This window comes from Typopeltis vanoorti, chromosome 4 (assembly GCF_054136105.1).
Source record: "Typopeltis vanoorti isolate ZY-2024b chromosome 4, IOZ_Tvanoo_1.0, whole genome shotgun sequence".
NCBI lineage: Eukaryota > Metazoa > Arthropoda > Arachnida > Uropygi > Thelyphonidae > Typopeltis > Typopeltis vanoorti.
Genome location: NC_143552.1, coordinates 159,238,498 through 159,261,176, shown reverse-complemented (window position 1 = coordinate 159,261,176; position 22,679 = coordinate 159,238,498). Strand labels below are relative to the sequence as shown.

The following is a 22,679-nucleotide window of genomic DNA, read 5'->3' as shown; positions in this document are numbered from 1 at the left end:
AGCATGGTTATCAACACTATCCTATATTTCAGACTTTTCGAAATTAAATGAACTAAATCTCTCCTTTCAGGGAATTCTTTAACTGTTCTTGATGCCTACGACAAAATAAAGGCAATCGAGAAAAAAAAATGGTGTTGTACATTAGTTATGTAAAAGACAGATAATTTGCACCTTTTCCAACATTGGAATCCTTTTTAGTGGAAAATGATCTTGATCATTTTCCACTAAAAAGGATTCCAATGCGATCATTTTCCACTGAAAATGAAAATGATCGAACACACACAAATCAATCATCTTTGTTTGTGTGTGTGCGATCTTTGACTGAAGTTGACCAATATTGAGCCAGATATCCAGCAACTCTGCAAGAGCCGAGAAGCTCAACCATCTCATTAAAAGTAAGTAGTAACATAATTATATCATATTATTTATTTTTTTAATAAAAATTAAAACTTTATTCAGTGATGTTTCACTTTTAATCCTTTACTTCCAATTTAATTATGTTTCCATATGTATTCAAAACATGCTTTTAGATTTATTATGTTATAAATGGCACACAGTTTTTCTGAAATGGGAATTCCTACATAGGTTTTTAAAAAAATGCAAAACGTCAAAACGACGCATAGGAAAATAAATTAAAAACACTATGTTTATTTTTGAAGTAAAACTTTAATTCCATCATCATCATCATCAAATTCCTGCCATGTACCCTCAAGGAGTGTACAGGATATGATAGTACTACATGAAAAAAAAATTACATCATTACTAACTTCCTATCTACAATTTTCCTCCAAATCAGTCTGTTACTTGTCAAGACTCCAACATTATCAGATCTTATATTTCTATCGTCCAAGACACTTTGTTCCAAATCAATCCACCCATATCTTGGTCTTCCTCTGGGTCGTTTTGCTGCCAACCTGGCAGAGAACACTTGTTTTGCTAATCTTTCTTTGTCCATTCTGTTTAAGTGACCATACCACCTGAGATTAGCTCTGCTAACACATTCCTGGATGCTGACAATGTCAAGTTCTTTCTTAATATCCTCATTTTTAATATGATATTGCCATTGATGCCATCTGTTCATGCCTCTAATCATTCTCAGGACTCTCATATCTGCGGTGTCTAGTCTTTGGTCAAGTGTTTTACTTTTGACCCAGCTCTCAGATCCATGAGTTAAAATTGGTTTGAACACTCTGGTATACAGTTTATTTGTATACAGTTAATTTAGTGTTCTGACTAATTTCTCTCTTATTCCATATCAATTTATTCAATTGACTTCACACCATACCAGCTTTGCTGATTCTGTTGTCTATTTCTATATTTAATTTACCGTCTTCACTAAATATCGTGCCTAAGTAGCTGAAATGTTTTACTTGTTCCACAGGTTCTCCATTCACAACACAGTTAACATTTTCAATGATTCTGCCTATTTTCATTGTCTTTGTCTTTTTAATGCTGACCTTTATACCGTATCTATTACAACAGTTATTCAATTTAATCAGAGAATCTTGCAGACTTGTAGCGGATTTATTTAGAAGTATAACATCATCCGCATAAAGCAAAGAGCTGATATTAACATCTCCAATTTTGATATCATGTTTAATACCACTTTCCTTCATAATGTGATCCATATAGATAATGAATAACAGAGGGGATAATGTACATCCTTGTCTCACACCAGATTTAACATTAAACCATCTTCTTGTATTTCCTTCAATTCTAACTTCTGACTTACAACTCAAATAAAGACTAAGTATTGCTTGATATAATTCTCCATCAACACCATATAACTGTAGCATATTGAATAGCTTCTCTATAGCGTATTGAATAGTTGTAGTAAAGATGTTTGCCAAGGACACGATCCCTCTCTTTCCCCACATGGGAATTTCAACCCAACTTTGTCCAGTTGGGTTGAAATTGCCATGTGACCATAATAAAAAAAGTGTTCCATATTTAGCTTGGAAGAGTTAACTGATGGAAGCTGCAGAAGTATCTGTACAACAGTAGGAAATGTCTCTCTCAACCTTTCTCCTTTCATTTTAGTGCGATTCTCATTAAGTTTGAATGTTTCAGTTGATCTTCCTGAGTATAAGAAGCAACTATGCTCCATATTTCGCTAAAATTCATTGAATGGTGTATGGGGGGGGGGGGGGGGCCTTCAGAGGAGGACGGGAATTTTTTTTTTTTTTTTTTTTCCAAAGTACTGTTTCTTTATTATTATTAATTGGATTCAACTCTTCAAATTTGGCAGGCTTTATTCTGTTGAATACCCCTTTGTATTAAAGGTTATAGATCTGTAATGCTGAACTTAAGACTGCTGCTAATGATGGTCAAATTTTGGCTCCAGTAATCCTTTTAATAAGAGTAAGCAATGACTCACTCCAGTGCTTGGTGTAGAGCTTACTACTATGATCTGAGAATCGTTCTTCTTCCTCTTTTGATTTTTATTAAGATTTCCTTATTTCAATTAATATTTTCAAGATTAACATCTTCCATAGAAAACTCATTTGTTTATTAGCTCATTCCAGTCGTTTGTGCATTCTTGATACTGTAGTTATGTTTTTAATGACAACACTGAGTTGTGCACTGTGACTGAATTCACATCAACCATGCAGCTTCAAAGACAGTTGGTGCTTTCCTCCCCATCACCCACTTGCAGTGGAAGATGAAGAATGAAATTGAATTTCTCTATTTTCATGTTTCCTGAAAAGGCAAAAACATATCATGTTTTAATTGAATATTTTTAATGTCCACATGGTTAGCCTAGTGGCTATGCGCTTCGCAACTATATTCCTGGGGAAGGAGTGTCCTAGGTTCGATTCCTGTCGACGACGTGAAGAGCTTAAGGATCTACCTCAGCCATAGCCAAGTTAGTCGGTCTTGGGACAGCAAGGTTTTTCTCCAGTTTATCTGGGATTTTTCATCCTGCAAGCAGGCAAACCAGCCCAGTGAACACACACACAGATAGGATACAGTCAGGAATACTTAAGACAATCCCTCCAGCCATAGGTCTTAGTTGTCAGCTATGCTGGTCCTGAGCTCAGATAACAATAGGGGGGGATTGAGGTGGTGCCATACCTCCCCATAAAAGGGGCTCACGGCCGTTGAATCACCATATGAAATGAATAAATATTTTTAATATATGTGAATCCCATAATAGATAATCCATAAACCTTGCTCAGACCAGTTGCGACTATGATGGCCTAAAGGAACTTTTTCAAGTTACTTTAGGGCTCCAGTTAGCGGTGATGAAATTCATCTGCAAACATTCATATCCTTGGTAGGATTCAAGCTCACAGCGTGCTGGTTGGAAGTTAGTACTGCTCACATGGCCTAGGCAGCCCAAAATATAAGAATTAGAATTAATTACTACCAGCTTATTCTAATTTTTAATAGCACGTGTTTGTTATTTTTAATAACATTATGCCACTCAAGAAGATGCCCCATAAATCTGGGTTGCGGACCATACAAGAACTTAGTTATTAGAATGGATAAAATGCAATAAGGAAAGATTGTGAATCGTGTTTTATCTGTTTAGGGTAAGTTATTACAGTGTAACAACTTACCCTGAACTCCACTCTTGACGTATCAATAGTAAAAAAGTTACTAAACCTAGCTGCAAAACAGTATTTATTTTACAACTTGGCAGTATCTCTGCAACATCAATGGCTCTTACTAGGTAATAAATTCCTGTATTTGAGATAGGAAATTATTGCAACTGCATTTCTTTTGCAGGTTTTTTTTACCAAAATAACTCACTTTTGAATAGCCGTTATGGGACACACTGTGTGTGTGCGAGTATGTGTGTGTACTTACATATTTTTAATTTTATTTTTAATATTATTACCAAATTCACTTTTATTTATTTTTCATTTTACAGTGCCCGCCTTGTAAAGCATTTACACCAGTTCTGATAGATGTCTACCGAAAAGTAAGAGAAAGGGATCATAAATTTCAAATAATATTTATTAGTTCCGATCGCAGTGCTGAATCATTTCAGCATTATTTTTCAGTTATGCCGTGGCTAGCAATTCCATATTCAGAGGAGAAAAAACGAAGAGAATTGGCTTTGCTCTATGGTGTTGGAGGTAAATATGTTGAAAATAAATTTACAGTGCATTTAAAATTAAGTTCAAGTAGGAATATTTGTGTATGTACAGGGTATCTTGTATATGTATGTTTGTGTGTGGGGGGGAAGAAGTGTGTTTATTTTTAACTTTTTCTAGGATATCATGTATATGTATGTGTGGGGGGAAGAAAGTCTTTATTTTTAACCCCCCCAAGTGATCAAATGATTTAAATGCTTCAATTCAAAATAAAAAGAAGACACCTGAAACTGAGCTAGAAATCTAACTTGCACACTGGTTCATATCCCAGGATATCTAATATGTAACTTAACCTCATAAATTAACTGATTAACTCATTAAACCCATTAAAAAATTAAGTCTTCACACTCTTGTGATTAAATTAAAAATTACAATTTTCATTTTTTTTTTCATTTTTGAAGTATCATTTTGAGATGATACTTCAAAATTCTGCCAATCATTTCTGAGATGCCAGAAATATAAGGGATTGGAACCCTGCGGTCTGTTGAAGAATCCTGAGGTGTTGGAACATAGGAGTCAATTATCTGCTGGATTTGATTAGGGTTGTAACCATTAAATTCTGTTAACTTTTTGATAGTCAAAAGTTCTTGTTGTAAGCTTGAGGGAGAGGAGCACACTTTATGTGCTCTATTAATTAAAGACTTGATAACACCAATTTTTTGAGAAGTGTGATGAGCAGACTTTTGATGAATGTATCTGCCAGTAAAGATAGGTTTTTTATAAACACGGGTTGATAAAATCAGAGGCTGTGCGTGTAAGAAGGATGTCCAAGAATTGTAAACTACCTGCCTTTTCTTTTTCCATGGTGAACTGAATGGCTATTGATCTGTTGTAGGAGTGTAGTAAGTTCCTCTTCAGTATGCAGCCAAATAGCAAAGACATCATCATCAACGTAACAAAACCAAAGAGAGGGTTGGGGATGAATGGATGAGAACAAGCTGTCTTCCAGGTGGTTCGAAAAATAGTTTGCCAAAGGTGGAGACAGAGGGCTACCCATGGCAGTACCTTCAACTTGTTTATAGATCTTGTTTTTTCAGCTGAAATATCCTGTATGTATAACAAATTCAAAAATCTTTGCAATATCCAGAGGGTAATTATCATATAGTAAATTGACGGTGTCAGATAACGGAATATTGGTAAAGAGGGAAACAATATCAAAACGGACTCACAAGTCAGACTCTTGTATTTGAACGTCCTTGATTTGTTCAAGAAAATGTGTAGAATTTTTGATGAAAGTTCTGGATTGTCCAGTATGGGCAGTTAATGAATGCGACAGAAATTTTGCAATTGTGTATAAGTGGGAGAGTCAATACAATTCAAGATGGGTCTTACTAGATAACCTTTTTTTATGAATTTTTGGGAGGCCATATAAACGAAGAGTTCTTCCAAAATGAGTGCACAACCTGTCCACGGTATTTTGATCCCAACTGACAACTTCATCAAGCAGCTTATTTAATTGTTTAATATGTGATTTTGTATTGTTATGACTGAGTTCTTGATAGGTGGAGGTATCTTGCAAAAGACGGTCTACTTTTCTCTCATAGTCAGCCTTATCCATTACCAGTACTGCTTTTACTTTATCAGCTTTTGAAATAGATATATCGCTATTTTTTCTTAATGAGATTAGCGCATGGATTTCAGCATTCGATAAATTACATGGAGCTAATTTGCTTTTAAAAAGTGAAGCAGCAACTTCAAATCATAGTTTATTAGCATCTTCGCTGGAGAGTCCCGACAGATTGTGTTTGTTGTTATGCAAAAAATCGATATACGGGATGCATTTAGGTACTACGGTAAAGTCAAGGCCTTTAGCTAATGCACTAGTTTCAGCGTCAGATAACGAGCATCAGAAATATTCACAATCCATTTATTCATAGGAGTGTTGTCAGAGGTAATTTTTTTCTTATGCTCATCATCTCATCTTTATCATTTAATTCCCACATATTTTCCTATCAACAAAATTTCTCACTCGTTGCTATTTACAAAAGACAAACTGGCACTTCTATCATTAGCTGGCATTTACCAGATACCATGTGAATGTAATTTAACATACTTTGGACAAACAGGCCATTCTGTGGAAAAAAGAATGAAGGAACATCAGTATTATATTGAATACATGAAACCTCAAAAGTCAGGTCTGGCATAAAACATAGTATTGACACTAAACACAACATCCAGTGGAATAAAGCTTATCTTCTCCATAGATGCAAGTTTAAATATGAATGCCTTTTCAAAGAAAGTTGCAAAGCCCTTTTACATGGACCAAATTTCAATCGAAATGATCGTCTTTCTCTCCCAAACTTTTGGGAGATTCATATCTTATATAACCATCAAAGAAATAGTTTTTAAGAATTATTTAATAATATTTGATTAATATTAATTTCTAGCACTGCTGCCACGTTCTCTTCCAAACTTTTGGGAGATTCTTATCTTATGTAACCATCAAAGAAATAGTTTTTAAGAATTATTTAATAATATTTTATTAATATTAATTTCTAGCACGTGGCAGCAGTTTTTAATTGATAATCCACCGACTGTTATGTACTTTGTATTCCATTCCTTTGAACTGTTTGTTATCTATACTGATGATGTACTGTTAATTTCAGTACAAAATATTTGGGAATGATGCAGAGGACACGGACGTGTAGAAGTAGGGAGATTCTTGTTCTGTTGTATAAGGCTTTGATTAGGCCACACATGGACTATTGTGCCCAGATTTGGTCACCTGGTTTTCAGAAAGATGAAGAGATGTTTGAAAGGGTCAAAGGCGAATAACTAAAGTAGTTTCTGACCTCTGGAATGTCAAATATGAGGAAAGATTGAGAAGATGTAATTTGCAGAGTCTGGTGGACAGGAGGAAGAGAGGAGATATGATAGAGACCTACAAGTTGGTAAGGGGTTGTTATAGGATCAGTGCTGGAGCAGTTCTACAGAAAATAGTGGGAGATTGGGGGAGAACCAGAGGTCATCCCTGGAAACTGTGTAAAGAGGGTGTGAGTAGTGAGGGGCAGTTTTTTTTTGTACAGAGTTGTAAATGATTGGAATGCCTTTCCTGAGAGTGTGGTGTCTGCAAGGAGTTTGAATGTGTTCGAGGCACGGTATGATGAGCTGTGTGTCTGATAAAAGGACCTCCCAGATGAGTCTTTGACTCCATGAGGTCTTGGGGTAATAGTAATAATAATAAATCTTCAAAACTAGTTTAAAATACTAGAAGAAATTAAAATTAGAAAAAAACTACATACTTTCATATTTTAAAATACTGCCGTTAATTGGAAGATTATGGAGGCATACTTTGGATAAGTAAGTTAAATTGTATAGTTATTAGGGAGTTGCTTAAGGATCAAAATTAGATAACTGGGAGGAGGCTTCCATGTGAAACTGACTTGGACTTCTAACAAAGATGAATGCTCATTTTCCTGTAGTGCCACATTAATAGGTCTCCACCAAGATACTTTGTCAGAAAACTAGAGCAGACAGTACAAGCAAAGTAAGCAACTGAAACAAACTCAGACTCAGCATCTGAAAATTCAAGATAGTTACCATCATTGTAAGAAGTATCATAGAAAAGATAAATTAAAGATGCCAAGAAATTATATTCTTGGTTTAATCGTTTGTTCTAGTGTAAGCAAAGTTTGCATATTGAAATATCTTTATTTGTATATGGAGGCTAATGACTTTACATTAATTGTCTTAGTATCCCTTAATGCAAATCACTCCCCCCCCTCCGTTTCAGAGGTGTATAATGCTAAGCATTATGGGAAAGGCTTGGATTTACCTTTGTTGAGGTTTGATTAGTGGGAACCAGACCCAGAGATGTGTTTTACATTATGGGATACTGAGACAGTTGATGTGATGTCATTAGCCTCTATATACATGTAACCCAGTCGTGAAGATACCTCACATGCAAATTTTGTATGCTTACACTTGAACAAAGGATTAAACCAAGAATATAATTTCTTGGCATCTTTAATTTATAGTTTAACCAAGTGAGAAAACTGTCAACATCTAAATCTGATCCAGAGTATTTTAATGATAAGGTGATATGCCTTTTCACTACTTGTATATGGAAAATATATGACTCCTACATTATTTCGGTATCTCTTCTGGGTCTCGCTCCCACTGATAAAACCTAAAATTAGGTTTAAACTAGTCTGGGCAGTGGCCCTTCCCATAATGTCCCTGAAAGGGAGTGTGCTTTGCATTACGGGATACTAAGACAGTTGATGTAAAGTCAATAGTCTTATACAAGTAGCCCAATTGTGAAGATACTTCATGTACAAACATTTTTTGGTTACACTTGGACAAAAGATTAAACCAAGAATATAATTTCTTAACATTTTTAATTTATAGTTTAACCAATTGAAAAACTGTCAACATCATAGAAAAGAAGTGGACCGATAGTAGAATTAGAAAAGTACCACACAAGGAAGACAAAAACAAGTGAGATTCTTTTAAATAACTATAAGATGCTGTATTCAGGCAATAGAAGAATTCAGTCAAGAGAGAAATAGTCAAAAGACTAAAGTAGTTGTACATAAGACAGTGTTCAGCCAGTTTTAACTTATCGATCTTAAAGTTAGGTTAGAAATAAAACATTTGCTGAGGTGCTAGAGACCACATTCTCAGCATTGTCTGTTCCAATCCTTCAAGGATGCATTCCAGTAAACCTTAAACAACTTTAGTGACATATATCATCCTTGCTTTACTAGTAGTAATAAATTATTCCTCTGAAAGTTTGTAACCAATCTTGATAGAATTCCTAGATCCCCACTACATCCTCTTCACCATTTCTACTGTTCCTTCATCAATACCTGCCACATTATCTTCTTTGGGACAGTATCATAAGCTTTCTCCAGCTACAAAAATTAAATCGAGCTCTTTATTCTTAGCAACTGTTTTTTGGGATTTTTGTCATAAAGAAAATATTATCTGTGGAAGATCTTTCTGCTTTGAAATCAGATTCTTCCTTCAATATTATTGGAAATGTCTTAAATTCAATTCTGTCCCTCATGATTTGACTAAATATCCTGCTAACTGAATACATGACACATTCCTCTATAGTTTTTAGTCTTTTATTACCTTCTTATGGATGGATGGATGATATATAAATGACAAGTTTCACTCAATACTCACCTACAATCACTTTGTTGAATAACATTGTTGGATCTGTACTTTACTATTGCCATATTTGTCATATATATTTAATAACTAAACAAAGTTGGTTAATTATCATCTCTATTATTATCTAGGTAATGAACATAACAATTTAATAGAGATGTTCATTACCAGCTAATAATTAATTAGTATCTAGGGATAAAATTTAGTTATTAAATTGTTAAGACTGATATTTTGCCTTGTTCACCAAGGCATCTTCTTGAGCACAAAGATATACACTGCCTGTGTGCACAGACACACCATTAGGAAGACTAATTGTACAAAAAGGCAAGATCCTGAAGTTGTGACTTTGCCCTCTGTGGGTTCAGTGATAATATTTTGCTCATTTCACTGAAAATCTCATGATAATTTTCTCCCATAAAAGGGTAAGGTGAAGCAACCTTTTCTATTTAAATTTGTATTTCTATTTCACATTTCTATTTAAATTTGAAGAACGTTATAGTTCTGTGGCAGATTCCAGGAACATCCCCTCAGATTTATACCTGTTTCTATATAATGCGTGGGCATGGATGTTTGTGATTGTCTGTGGAAATACCAGTGATGGTCGGCGGTAGATGGTGTTGGTGTAGTGGCGGTCAGGTGGTGATTGAATGGAGACGGAGTTGTAGAGCAGGTGCCCTCCTTCGATGAGTCCTTAGACTCCCTGAAGGTGTCAAATAATAATATATAATAGGGATGTTTTTTCTCATTAGATGGAGTTATTTATTTAGTGTATGGCTCACACATGAAAAGTTACAGTCCAATAATCTTAGTATATATAAACATTTAGTATAAAATTGACAAAATACTTAAATATGATATAAAACAGTCATAAAGAAGACACTCAGGAATAAACTACAACTGTATGTCTAGGTTGCTTATGCAATCAACTGCACTTGGTGTAGCATTGGATGAAGTCCGACAACTTTCCATGGTATTCACAATGAACACATTCTACTAATTGTCTGGTGGAGTGATCCACAGTCGCACCTGGGTGAGGTAATTATGCCCCCATTTGTAAAGGTGGTCTGTACATCTGCCTTGATTGGTGTGAATTCTGTTAAGGGTAGACCAAGTTTTCCGTGTTAGGTCAAAACCCGAATGCATCAGGGTTGGGTCCACTAATTCATGTAATTCCCCTGTTGAAGTATTATGCCAGGACGTTTTTCACTTCTCCTTTATTTTAAAGTTTGTTTCTGCAAGATTTTTCGCTTTTAGAATTGGAAGGTGCCTTCACTTTAGCGTATTTATTTCTAGGAGTGGGATGTCTTCATGGATTGGGAGATCTTGGATTTCCATGATTTTGCTATATTCAAGTAGAAGAATGTTGGATCTGTGGAGATGTGGAGGTGGGATGTAACTTAGCACTGGGAGCCAGTAGTTTGGGGTTGATTTCACAGTTCCAGAAATGAGGCACATGGTGATGGTGTTAGTTTGAGCACCGACCAAGTACACATAGGCGCTGTTCAGCCATACAGGTGAGCAATATTCAGCTGCAGAGTAAATGAGACCAAGAGCAGTGCAGTGAAACGTTGCTGCTGAGACATCCCAAGTTGTTTCGTGTTTTTAACTTGGATGCTATATTAATAAGATGTGGTTTAAAGGATAGCATTCTATCCAAAGTGACACCCAGATATTTTGGCAATTTGTTGCAGCATAGCAGTTTGCGATTGAAATAGACCATCAGTTCTTTGTTAGCCTGATTATTGTTCAAGTGGAAGCATAAAATTTCTTCTTTACTAGGGTTTGGGCATAATCTCCATTTGGGCATAATCAATATGCATCTAGAATTGCAAGGTCATTTGTTAGTATGTCTTCCATTGTAGTAAAGCTGGTGTGTCTAGTGGCTAGAGCAATGATATCAGCATAACAGAACTTCTTGGAAGCTGTAGTAGGTAAGTCTGCAATGTATAAGTTAAAAAGGAGGGGAGCCAGGACATGACCCTTGTGGTAATCCAGTATTCAGTATTCTTTGTTTACTTCATTAGATGCAGTGCTGTGGTCTGCCACCCCAGAATTGCTGTAGTGTAGATGCCAAATATAGTTCCTGTGTTCATTCACTCAGATGCTGGTTGTTCTTCCAGTTTGTCTGGAATAACAGTGTGTAAGAACAGGGAATGCTGTAGATACCAAGATAATCCAGATGATGGAGAGGATCTTTTGGTGAGCAGATAAGGGTAGCTAATTTTTTTGGTATGATTTAAGTGTCTGTATGCTGTATCTTTTAAGAATGTGTGAAATTTTTGCTTAGGTCCCTCTTCTCCCCCAGATGTAAGGGATGGCAATAGACTTTATGATCTGTGTTTTTAGGGGTGAAGGAGGTTGGGTTTGGGAGATGGAGAGGTCTGCTGATTTTGTAAATTGGCCAAAAAGTTCCCATATGCACTTGATTTAATCAGATAGGCTGCTATGGTCTGATAATGGTATTACTTAAAGAAATTGATTTATACTATGTATTAATTAGAAAAAGCTTTTAATCAGTACTTCCAATATTTCAGCAAAGTGAAAATGCCATCATCAAGGAACAAAGAACAAATTGATATGCTGGTACTACATATGACTGAAGCAAAAACAAAGGTAAGTCTAAAGTCCTAAAATATTGCCTCCTAGTGGGGTTGGTATAGTTATTCTTGGCTGTTGGGCTGAAGTTCTCAGGATAAATGCTTTCCAGATTTGAGGCAGTTTGAATTTACTAAGAATCCTTGCTATTTGTTCTGTATGGAACCTGATAAGCATCTATTAGGTCAATCCCCTGTTACAAAAATTCTAAAAAGATGCAACCTTATAACCACTTACAGACCATATAAAAAATTGCCATTTATCATTTGCTCCTCTAAAGGTCTTTAGAGGAGCAAGTCTTTCATATTTGAATTTGCTTCTGTAGAGTAAGGTGACCTTTTTCCATATAATCTTGTGGTGAGTGTCCAAGGCATGGTCAGCAAGCCCTGAGTGACTTGAACCAGATGTAGTCTTTGTGTTTGGCAATTCTGATGTAGGCTGTCCTCCTTGTTTGGCCATAATATGATAGCTTACAACTGCATACAATCTGAACCTGATTAACAACTGGAAGAACTAGGAACTGTGCTTGGTCTTTAGAGGAGCAAATGATAAATGGCAATTTTTTATATGGTCTGTAAGTGGTTATAAGGGTGCATCTTTTTAGAATTTTTGTAACAGGGGATTGACCTAATAATCAGGTTCCATACAGAACAAATAGCAAGGATTCTTAGTAAATTCAATCTATATGCTTCCTTCAAACCAGCTCGGAAGCTGTCTTCCATTCTACCATCAACAAAGGATACATTACACCACCTCTTTCCTTACCAGGTATCTATCAAGTACACTTCTCATGTCATCTTTCCTATTTTAGACATACTGGTCATTCTGCCTTGATTAGAATTGAAGAACATAATTGAAGACTATAATTACATTTTGGAATCTGACAAGTCTAGTCTTGCTTCTCATGTTATTGACACTAGGCACAGAGTTCTTTGGAACTGGACAACACTTCTTCACCTCAGCATGTTCAAATTCGATTGTCTCTTTCTTGAAACACTTGAAGCTTTAAGAAATCATCTGAACCAATCTGACTGTATGCCAATATCCAAGTTTTGGGAAGTGATCACTATTAATTGTTCATAAGTTTTTTTTTTAATTATATTATTATATATATATATGTATATATATATATATTTAAATCTATGCAACTTACTACAATTGTTTCTTTGAACTCGAATAGTGTAATATCATGTACTTCAGCTGCAACTGAGATACAAGCTAATGTATGCATGATTTATGACTCATTATTTTGATTAATCTTTTGAATGTAGTTAACAGTCTGTCTCCCTGACAATATCCATGTAATGTTGGATGAAATATATTGGAGTTTTGGAATAAATTCTATAGGATTTTTATTACATGACATGTGTAAGCCATGAAACTTACTTTGATATGTCTAGCACACATGTTCCATTAAAGCTATTAATTAGTAAGCTGTCCTATTATGCCCAAATAGGCAGGGCAGCCAACATCAGAATTGCTGAACATAAAGACTACTCAATTCTACTACTACAGTTACTCAAGGCTTGCCAATTATGCCTTGGATGCTCACAGCAAGATTCTATTTAAAAAAGCCACCTTACTCCACTGAAGCAAATTAAAATATAAAATACTTTTTTTTTTATTACTAAAAGACTTTCCTGGCATCTGCTTCTGCTTTAAGGAACTACCCAAACCTTAATAAATATGTCTAGATTTATGTGCAGTTGTATAAAACTGCCTTAAATCTGGAAAGCACTTATTCTAAGAACTTCAGTCCACAGCCAAGAACCCCCATCCCAGCCTACTATAGGGCACTATTTTAGGACTTTAGACTTATCTTTGTTGTTTTTGCTTCAGTCATACTTATCCTATGTAGTGCTGGCATGCATATATCAGTTTGTTCTTTGTTCTGATGATGACAATTTCACTTTGCTGAAATATTTGAAGTATTAATTAAGAGATTTTTATTAATTAATATATTATTATTATTATTATTAAGAGAGACCTCCAGGGAGTCAGAGACTCATCAAGGGAGGCCACATACTACACACACCAGCTATCATACTTATTCTTGAATTCATTCACACTGCTTGCACTCACAACATCCAATGGCAATCCATTCCAATAACGCACTACCCTCTGAGAGAAAAATCTAGCCCTCTCGTCCTTTCCCCACCCTCCATAAATTGAAATATTCCATCATTTGAAATCCTGTATGACCCTTTCAGAAGTTTGTAAGTCTCGATCATATCACCCCTCTTTCTCCTGTTTGTTAGTGTCTGCGGTCTACAAATTCTCAATCTGTCTTCATAATCAGTATTTCACAATCCTGATATCATTTTTAACACTCTCCTTTGTACTCTCCAATATGTCAGAAACACAATGGAAACCAGGAGACCAGACCTGCACACAAAAGTCCAAGTGAGGTCTTATCAGGGCCTTGTAAAGAGGCAAAATAACATCCTTATCTTTACATGTGAACATTTGTTTCAGCATTGCAATTATCTTTTGAGTTGTATTTGCAATCTTTGCCACATGGCCCCTAAACTTCAACTTCCTATCTAGTAACACTCCAAGATCCCTAGCCTCATCAGTTTCTTCTAGCCTAATCCCACCAATATAATATGACTGGATATCTAATCATGCCGAAGTGAATGACTTTACATTTACTGACATTGAACTGACACCCATGCCCAAAATTCCAGCCTATTCAAATCATTCTGCAAAGACTGCATATCAGCAGCATTCCTGATTACCCTACCTATCTTTGCATCATCAGTAAATAACTGTATGTCACTTGTCAAATCCTTCGCAATATCATTAATGTACAGATTGAATAACAGTGGACCAAGCACTGATCCTTGTGGTACACCACTTGTTACCTTAAACCTTGCAGACTCAGATCCCCCGTATACCACTTTTTGATATGTCAGTCAGCCATCCTCTTATCCATGCTAATATTGTATAACCCAAACCCATTTTCTCCAATTTATGCAGCAGTCTGCCATGCTGTATTCTGTCAAAAGTCTTAGCAAAATCCAAAAGTATCAATGGTGTATCCATTTCCCTTGTCTAGTTCAATGGTAACATTGTTATAGATGTGAGCAAGTTGCTAAAACATGACCTTCCCTTAGTAAACCTATATTGTTCATTGCAAAGTAGAGATTCACTGTTAACCCATTTCTGAATGCAAGCCCTGACCAATTTTTCCAAAATCTTCACCACCACTCCTGAGATATTAATTGGTCGATAGTTGGATACATCTGTCTTTGCACCATCCCTTGTGCAATGGAATTACCATACATTCCTTTCATTCTTGCGGAATCTTCCCTGTTCTGAGACTCATTTTAAACATCCTGGTTAAAGGAATGAACACTCTTTTAGCACATGTGCTGATATTCCATCAGTCCCTAGTGCCGAATTCTTATTCAGTTTGTGCAACAGCTCTAATACCTCGGCCTCACACACCTGCGTTTCTTCATCTAGTGAAGAGGTAACAGTGAGTTCAATGTTGTGTTCACCAGGTTGATAGCTTTAACGAAATGGGCACTTATTAACTGAACAACCTCTTCTGCATCTGTTTCGTTCAAATTCTCATGCCATCTGGATTTAGAAGAGTTATTCTTTCATATTCATTCTTTCTTTTACTTGCAGCATATTGATAGAATTCTTGTGGATTGTCTTTAGCACGCAAAGCCAGTTTCTTTTCATAATCAGACTTTGCTTTCTGTACAACAGTTGTGACTATTCTAGTCTGCTGCTTATAACGTTCATAATGGACATCATCCTTATGCAAACAGTATTCTTTCCACATCGTCTTTTTCTTACGAATCTCTTGCTTAATAAGATTACACATCCATTTGACTCCTACTCTATTTATTCTTCAAACTCTTGGGACACATTCTGATATCGCATCATTTAAGTATTGTTTAAATGCTTCCCATGCACTGTCGATATTCTTTCCATCCAGCAACTGATCCCATTCCACTGATCTCAGTATACTCCTCAGTTGGTCATAATTTCCTGCTTTGTAGTTGAGCATGTAACCTTTTCTGAATGGAACATTCATAAACTTAGTCACTTCCCAAGTGAGTACCGCATGATCACTGTCACCAACTGGAGGCAAAATAGTTACGTCTTTAACTGAAACATCTTCTGGCACTATAATCAAATCTAACATTCTTTGACCTCGAGTTCCTTCTGTCACATGCTGCTAGAGGAATTTGTCCTGCAACAGCTGAATAAATGCATTTTCATTCTTCTCATGAGATTCTACTGCTACCCAATCAATATTTGGATAATTAAAGTCTTCCATTATGATTATGCTTTTCTCGCTCACCTTTTCTATTTGGTGATGCATTTCTTCATCACCAGCAACCGATCCACAAAGTCTGTAACAACACCCCACTATGTAATTAGTCTTGTTAGATTCCACCTCACACCAGATGGCTTCAAACTCCCTGCCACATGAAGTATTGTTAGTAATACTACAATCATAGGTCTCAATTCTAACTGGATTTAATTCATCCGATATCATAGCAGCACGCCTCCTCCTCTCTATCCTTCCTAAAAATTCTGTACCCTTGACACTCGATGCCAGTTAGTAGGTCTGATTCTGATAGCCAGGTCTCACTAATTCCTACAATCTGAGGTCGCAACATATTGACTAAGGCAACAAACGACTCTACCCCTTTGTTCCTGATACTCCTAGCATTTGTGTACAGACATCATAATCTACCTTTTGTATACTACATCATAATGTTCTTTTGTATACTCTTGTTTGCAGTCTGCCTGACACTGTTGAACAACTTGCAGATCTCTATTCTTCTCTAATGCCTTACACATGTGAACATCTTTGCACACATATGATGGGTCCAGACGAATACAAACCCAAATTCATTGTTGCCTTACCACCATTTCCATGACAAAGCCCATTCCCATCATTAACACAGTTATATACCATTGCCGCTCTTACACTCACATTCACACCCCTTTATAATTTAGTTTCCCTGATTCTCTTTGTTAGGTCTCATACCAGTAATTAGTTTTTCCAGACTCCTGATACCAAACGCATTCAGGTGTAGGCCATCCCTCTTATACAAATCCAATCTTCCCTCAAACTCACTCTACACTTCCAAAAACTCACATCCATTCCTTCTACATAGCCTACGCATCGAATCGTTTGCCATCACAGCCCTTCTTTTTAATTCAATAATATTATCATAGCGAGGTAAAATGCTAATGATATTCACTTCCTTAATCTTCACTCTCGCCTCTTCCAGCAACCCTTTCATGTCCTCTCTCATACTGAACTCATCGCCAGTTAAATCGTTCGTATCTACTACAACTACGATTTCGTTTACTTTTCTTTTTTGTTTTTGAATTACTTGCGTTAGATTTTTAATTTTCGCTCCAGGAAAACTCGATGTTATAACTCTCTCATTCATAGCATGTTTTATTATACAGTCACCATACCAAATAACTAATTTCTTTTTACTACCGACACCTGATTTTTGTTATTTCCTGACTTACCTGTTTCCTTGCTTTGTTGTTGCTTATTTCCTGTTCATTTTTCTTTTTCTTCCTATGCTCATTTAAACGTCTCTTAACTTTTTCCAATTCTTGTGTTGTCTCTCTGATGACCTGCTTCAACTTCACTATTTTGGCAGTTAATTCATTTTTGTTAACCTCTTCCATGTGCACAATAACCTCGTTGGCAAGGCTAACCTTCTTGTTCTCGCCTTTTTTGACGCCATTTTAAACGTATACTAAATATTAAAATATCTTAATAAAAATATATGATAAAATACTAAATAAACTATAAAACATTAAACTCTACACTAGTATACTACAAAATACTAATTTACTAAGGGAAAACACGATAAAAACAGACAAAAATTACCAACGTTACAGGAGCACTAAATTCTCCTACAACCACTATGTATCCTCGAACCAAAAACAATATATTATATGTAATTATATATCATCATCATAAGAAAATTCCTGACATGTACCCTCAAGGGGTGTACAGGATATGATAGTACTACATGTAAAATTTACATAATTACTAACTTCCTTTCTACAATTTTCTTCCAAATCAGTCTATTACTTGTCAAGACTCCAATATTATCATTATCAGATCCTATATTTCTATCGTCTAAGGCACATTGTACCGTATCAATCCATCTATATCTTGGTCTTCCTCTGGGTCGTTTTTCTACCAATCTGGCAGAGAACACTTGTTTTGCTAATCTTTCCTCGCCCATTCTGTTTAAGTGACCATACCACCTGAGATTAGCTCTGCTAACGCATTCCTGGATGCTGACAATATCAGATTCCTTCCTAATTTCCTCGTTTTTAATATGATATTGTTATTGATGCCATCTGTTCACGCCTATAATCTTTCTCGGGACTCTCATATCTGCGATCTCTAGTCTTTGGTCAAGTGTTTTACTTCTGATCCAGCTTTCAGATCCATAAGTTAAAACTGGTTTGAACACTTTCTTGTATACAGCTACTTTAGTGTTCCGACTAATTTCTCTCCTATTCCATATGAATTTATTCAATTGACTTCCTACCATACCAGCTTTTGTTGATTCTGTTGTCTATTTCCATATTTAATTTACCATCTTCACTAAAAATTTTGCCTATTTTCATTGTCTTTGTCTTTTTAATGCTGGCCTTCATACCATATCTATCATCATCATCATCAAATTCCTGCCATGTACCCTCAAGGGGGTGTACAGGATATGATAGTACTACATGAAAAAAAATTACATCATTACTAACTGCCTATCTACAGTTTTCCTCCAAATCACTCTGTTACTTGTCAAGACTCCAACATTATCAGATCTTATATTTCTATCGTCTAAGGCACTTTGTACCGTATCACTCCACCTATATCTTGGTCTTCCTCTGGGTCGTTTTGCTGCCAACCTTGGCAGAGAAAACTTGTTTTGCTAATCTTTCCTCGCCCATTCTGTTTAAGTGATCATACCACCTGAGATTAGCTCTGCTAACGCATTCCTGGATGCTGACAATGTCAAGTTCTTTCCTAATATCCTCGTTTTTAATATGATATTGCCATTGATGCCATCTGTTCACGCCTCTAATCTTTCTCAGGACTCTCATATCTGCGGTCCCTAGTCTTTGGTCAAGTGTTTTACTTCTGACCCAGCTCTCAGATCCATAAGTTAAAACTGGTTTGAACACTGTCTTGTATACAGCTAATTTAGTGTTCTGACTAATTTCTCTCTTATTCCATATGAATTTATTCAATTGACTTCCCACCATACCAGCTTTGCTGATTCTGTTGTCTATTTCTATATTTAATTTACCATCTTCACTAAAAATTGTGCCTAAGTAGCTGAAATGTTTTACTTGTTCCACAGGTTCTCCATTCACAACACAGTTGACATTTTCAATGATTCTGCCTGTTTTCATTGTCTTTGTCTTTTTATTGCTGATCTTCATACCATATCTATTACAACAACTATTCAATTTAGTCAGAGAAACTTGCAGACTTGTAGCGGGTTTATTTAGAAGTATAACATCATCTGCATAAAGCAAAGAGCTGACATTAACATCTCCAATTTTGATATCATGTTTAATACCACTTTCCTTCATAATGTGATCCATATAGATAATGAATAACAGAGGGGATAATGTACATCCTTGTCTCACACCAGATTTAATATTAAACCATCTTCCTGTACTTCCTTCAATTCTAACTGCTGACTTACAACTCAAATAAAGACTAAGTATTGCTTGATATAATGCCCCATTGACACCATATAACTGCAGAGTATTGAATAGCTTCTCTCTTGGCACCTTGTCATATGCCTTTTCCAAATCGACAAAACTTAAATACAGATCTTTGTTATATTCCCATGCTTTCTCGACTATTTGTCGTAAAGTAAAGATCTGATCCTGACAGCCTCTGTTTGGCCTGAATCCAGCTTGTTCTTCACCCAGCTTTTCTTCCACAATTCTTCTCAACCATTTCTCAAGTATACTTGCATAGATCTTGCCAGGAACGCTCAGTAGGGAAATACCTCTGTAATTCTCACATTCAGTTTTATTTCCCTTTTTATATATGGGTACTATAAGAGCTCTACTCCAATCATCGGGAATTCGTCCCTCTGTCCAGGCTTTCTGAACTATGCAGTGCAGCCACTGTAAGACTTTTATACCACCATATTTCTGGTGATATTCGACCAGCATTTCTGGTCAAATATCATCTACTCCTGCTGCCTTTCCACATTTGAAGCCTTTGATGGCTTTTTCTACTTCAAGTATGGATATGTATTCCTGATTGCATGCCTGTTGAGTGTTTTTTACCACTATGCTATCACTGCTTGTTTCATTTAGTGGTTTTTCGAAGTAATTACTCCATACTTCAAGGAGATCTTTTTTCTCCTGTTTTCATGTCACCTTTATCATCTCTAATTCCTTTTACGGCACTCTTTCTTCCATTTCTAAGCTTCTTCAACAACCTCCAGAATATCTTATCACCTTTTTGATATTTATTTTCTATGTTCTTGCCAAAGTCCTCCCATGACTTTTGTTTAGCATGTTTTACACAGTGTTTCGCTTTCTTACATTTGTCTCTGTATTCTCTAAGTGCATAAACTGACTTATTTGCCAAGAACCTTTGATATGATTTCTTCTTTTCCTTCACTGCCTCTTTACCTTCCTGTGTTCACCATGGAGGCCTGGTTTTTCTAGCCTTGCAGACTACCTCACCATGCCTCTCCAGTTGATTCAATCAGGGCTTTCTTCAAGGCTTGCCACTGAATCTCAAAGGTTTGATTCCTGTTCTCAAACTCTTTCATTTTTTCTTCAATAATCTTTGTGTATTTTAGTCTACAGTTCACATCTGAGAGCTGCTCAACTTTTATTCGCTTTAAAACTTTCTTACATGTTAATCTTTTCAATATGAAATTCAGTTTTATTCTGCTCAAGACTAAATAGTGATCGCTTCCAATTTCAAATCCTCTGTACACTCTGGTGTCCTGCACCAGTGAGAAAACATCACTATCAACAATAACATAGTCAATGAGACTTTTCTTATTCCTTGCCTCTTCTCTCCATGTAAATTTGTGCACATTTTTATGTTGGAACATGTTGTTAGTAATAACCAGTCCATGTCCTGAGCAGAAATCCAACAGGTATTTGCCATTATTATTAGCTTTGCTCTTTTCTCCAAATTTTCCCAAAATATTTTTGCTATTCAGATCCCGAACAAGGACCAACTTTTCCTTTTTCATTGTGTCAGTTGCTTTTTCTAAAGCCTCAAAAAATTCTTTCACTTCTACCTTAGTAGAACCTTCTGTGGGACCATAGGCACAAATAAGTCTCATTGTCCACTTCCCTATTTTGATATTTGCCCAAATCACTCTACTTGAGACAGGCTGCCTTTCAAGAAGATTAGCCTCGTATTTTGTTTTGAATACTCTGGCTACTCCTTCTTTTCCTTGATTGTCATTGCCTGAATATAACATTTTGTATTTATTGCTCAGATAGATTCACCAGTTTTTGGCTTTTTTTGTTTCAGTCACCCCTATTATGTCGATCTGGTACTTATCTAATTCCTCAGCTAGCTCCATTTCTTTGCCATTCAGGCTTCTTATGTTCACAGTACCGATCTTTAACTCTGGTGATGTTTAGTTGGGGTGTGTTTTCAGATTTGTTCCAGTAGCTGACTTTTCGCTGTTCACTCTGGTTCCCTGGCTAATACAACGGCGGACCTTGTTTAACAGGGTGATGCCCCAGCCGGCATGAAATTTTGTCATGTTGTATCATCATTTTTTATTTTGGTTTAACCAATAAGAATATAATTTGGTCGGCTAAATCCCAAATTGCCAGCCCATCCTTGTTCGTTCAGTATCCAGGTAGATACCCAACAGGGTGTACCACGAGAAGGTGAGGATTGGACATTAGGTCAGAAGCCCTGGTCGGTTCTCCGCATTCCTTTAAAGGCTATGTGGAGGTCTCCTCTCAGTTATACAGCTTTGACCCTTAAACACCCCGTAATTATATATAGTATATGTAATTAATTTTCTTAAGTAATACCATTATAGATAACCATTTTATAATCCTTTCTGCCAGAATTAATATGGTCTGAGCAGACTGCTGAGAGTTGATGTTGTGATGAGCTTCTTGTAGACAGAAGAAGATAAATGATCTGCTGGGTTACATTTTGGCCAGAGTGTCAAGGTAGGGCAGATAGTTATATTCTTTTTCACTGGTGAAATAGATCCTAGAGTGTTAAGCTGCTATGATATACTAAAAATGTTTCCAGTGTATCAAGCCATGTTGAAATATATCTCAAGTTGTTTGCTTTCAAGATATGTTAAATCTGATAAACCCCACATTGCTGGGATGGTGTGTTAATGATGTGATAGATAACAAATGTACCGAAATTAATGCGAGTAGGTTTCGTGTAGACTCATGATAAAATTTAATGTAATTGAATACTTAGCACAGAGAAATAATTAAATGGCAGGTTTAATCATTGCCATATTTTTTTTCTATCACAGAGACATCTTCAGGAATACAATATTTAAATTATAATAACACACACTTCTATCACAGAGATATCTTCAGGAATACAATATTTAAATTATAATAACACACACAAAAATAAGTGAAAGTAATTAATTTTAAGCTAAATTCCTCTGATGGGTGCCTTCTATGAGTTCTGTCACATTTTTTTTTGACCCAACCGTCAAGGAAGGGAAGACAAGTTATTGTTTTCTTTTATGCTACTAAAAGAGAGCTTTCTAAAAACATTTCCAAGCCATGTGGCCAAATGGAAAATATGTTGTTAGTGTATTATAGCCATATTGTGGGTTTGAATGGAACCAATCTAAGATTTCT

At 36.0% G+C, this 22,679-nt stretch overlaps 1 protein-coding gene across 3 annotated transcripts in view; it reads left to right on the top strand.

The window, feature by feature from the left end:
- The window catches only part of LOC150107795 (nucleoredoxin-like), a 199,122-nt gene that overhangs the window by 64,043 nt on the left and 112,400 nt on the right, over positions 1-22,679 (top strand). For all 3 annotated transcript variants that reach the window (XM_090391551.1, XM_090391550.1, XM_090391549.1), the window contains exon 3: positions 3,878-4,085. In XM_090391551.1, the coding sequence (XP_090247677.1) occupies positions 3,878-4,085 (208 nt within the window). The remainder of the gene's footprint in view (positions 1-3,877; positions 4,086-22,679) is intronic.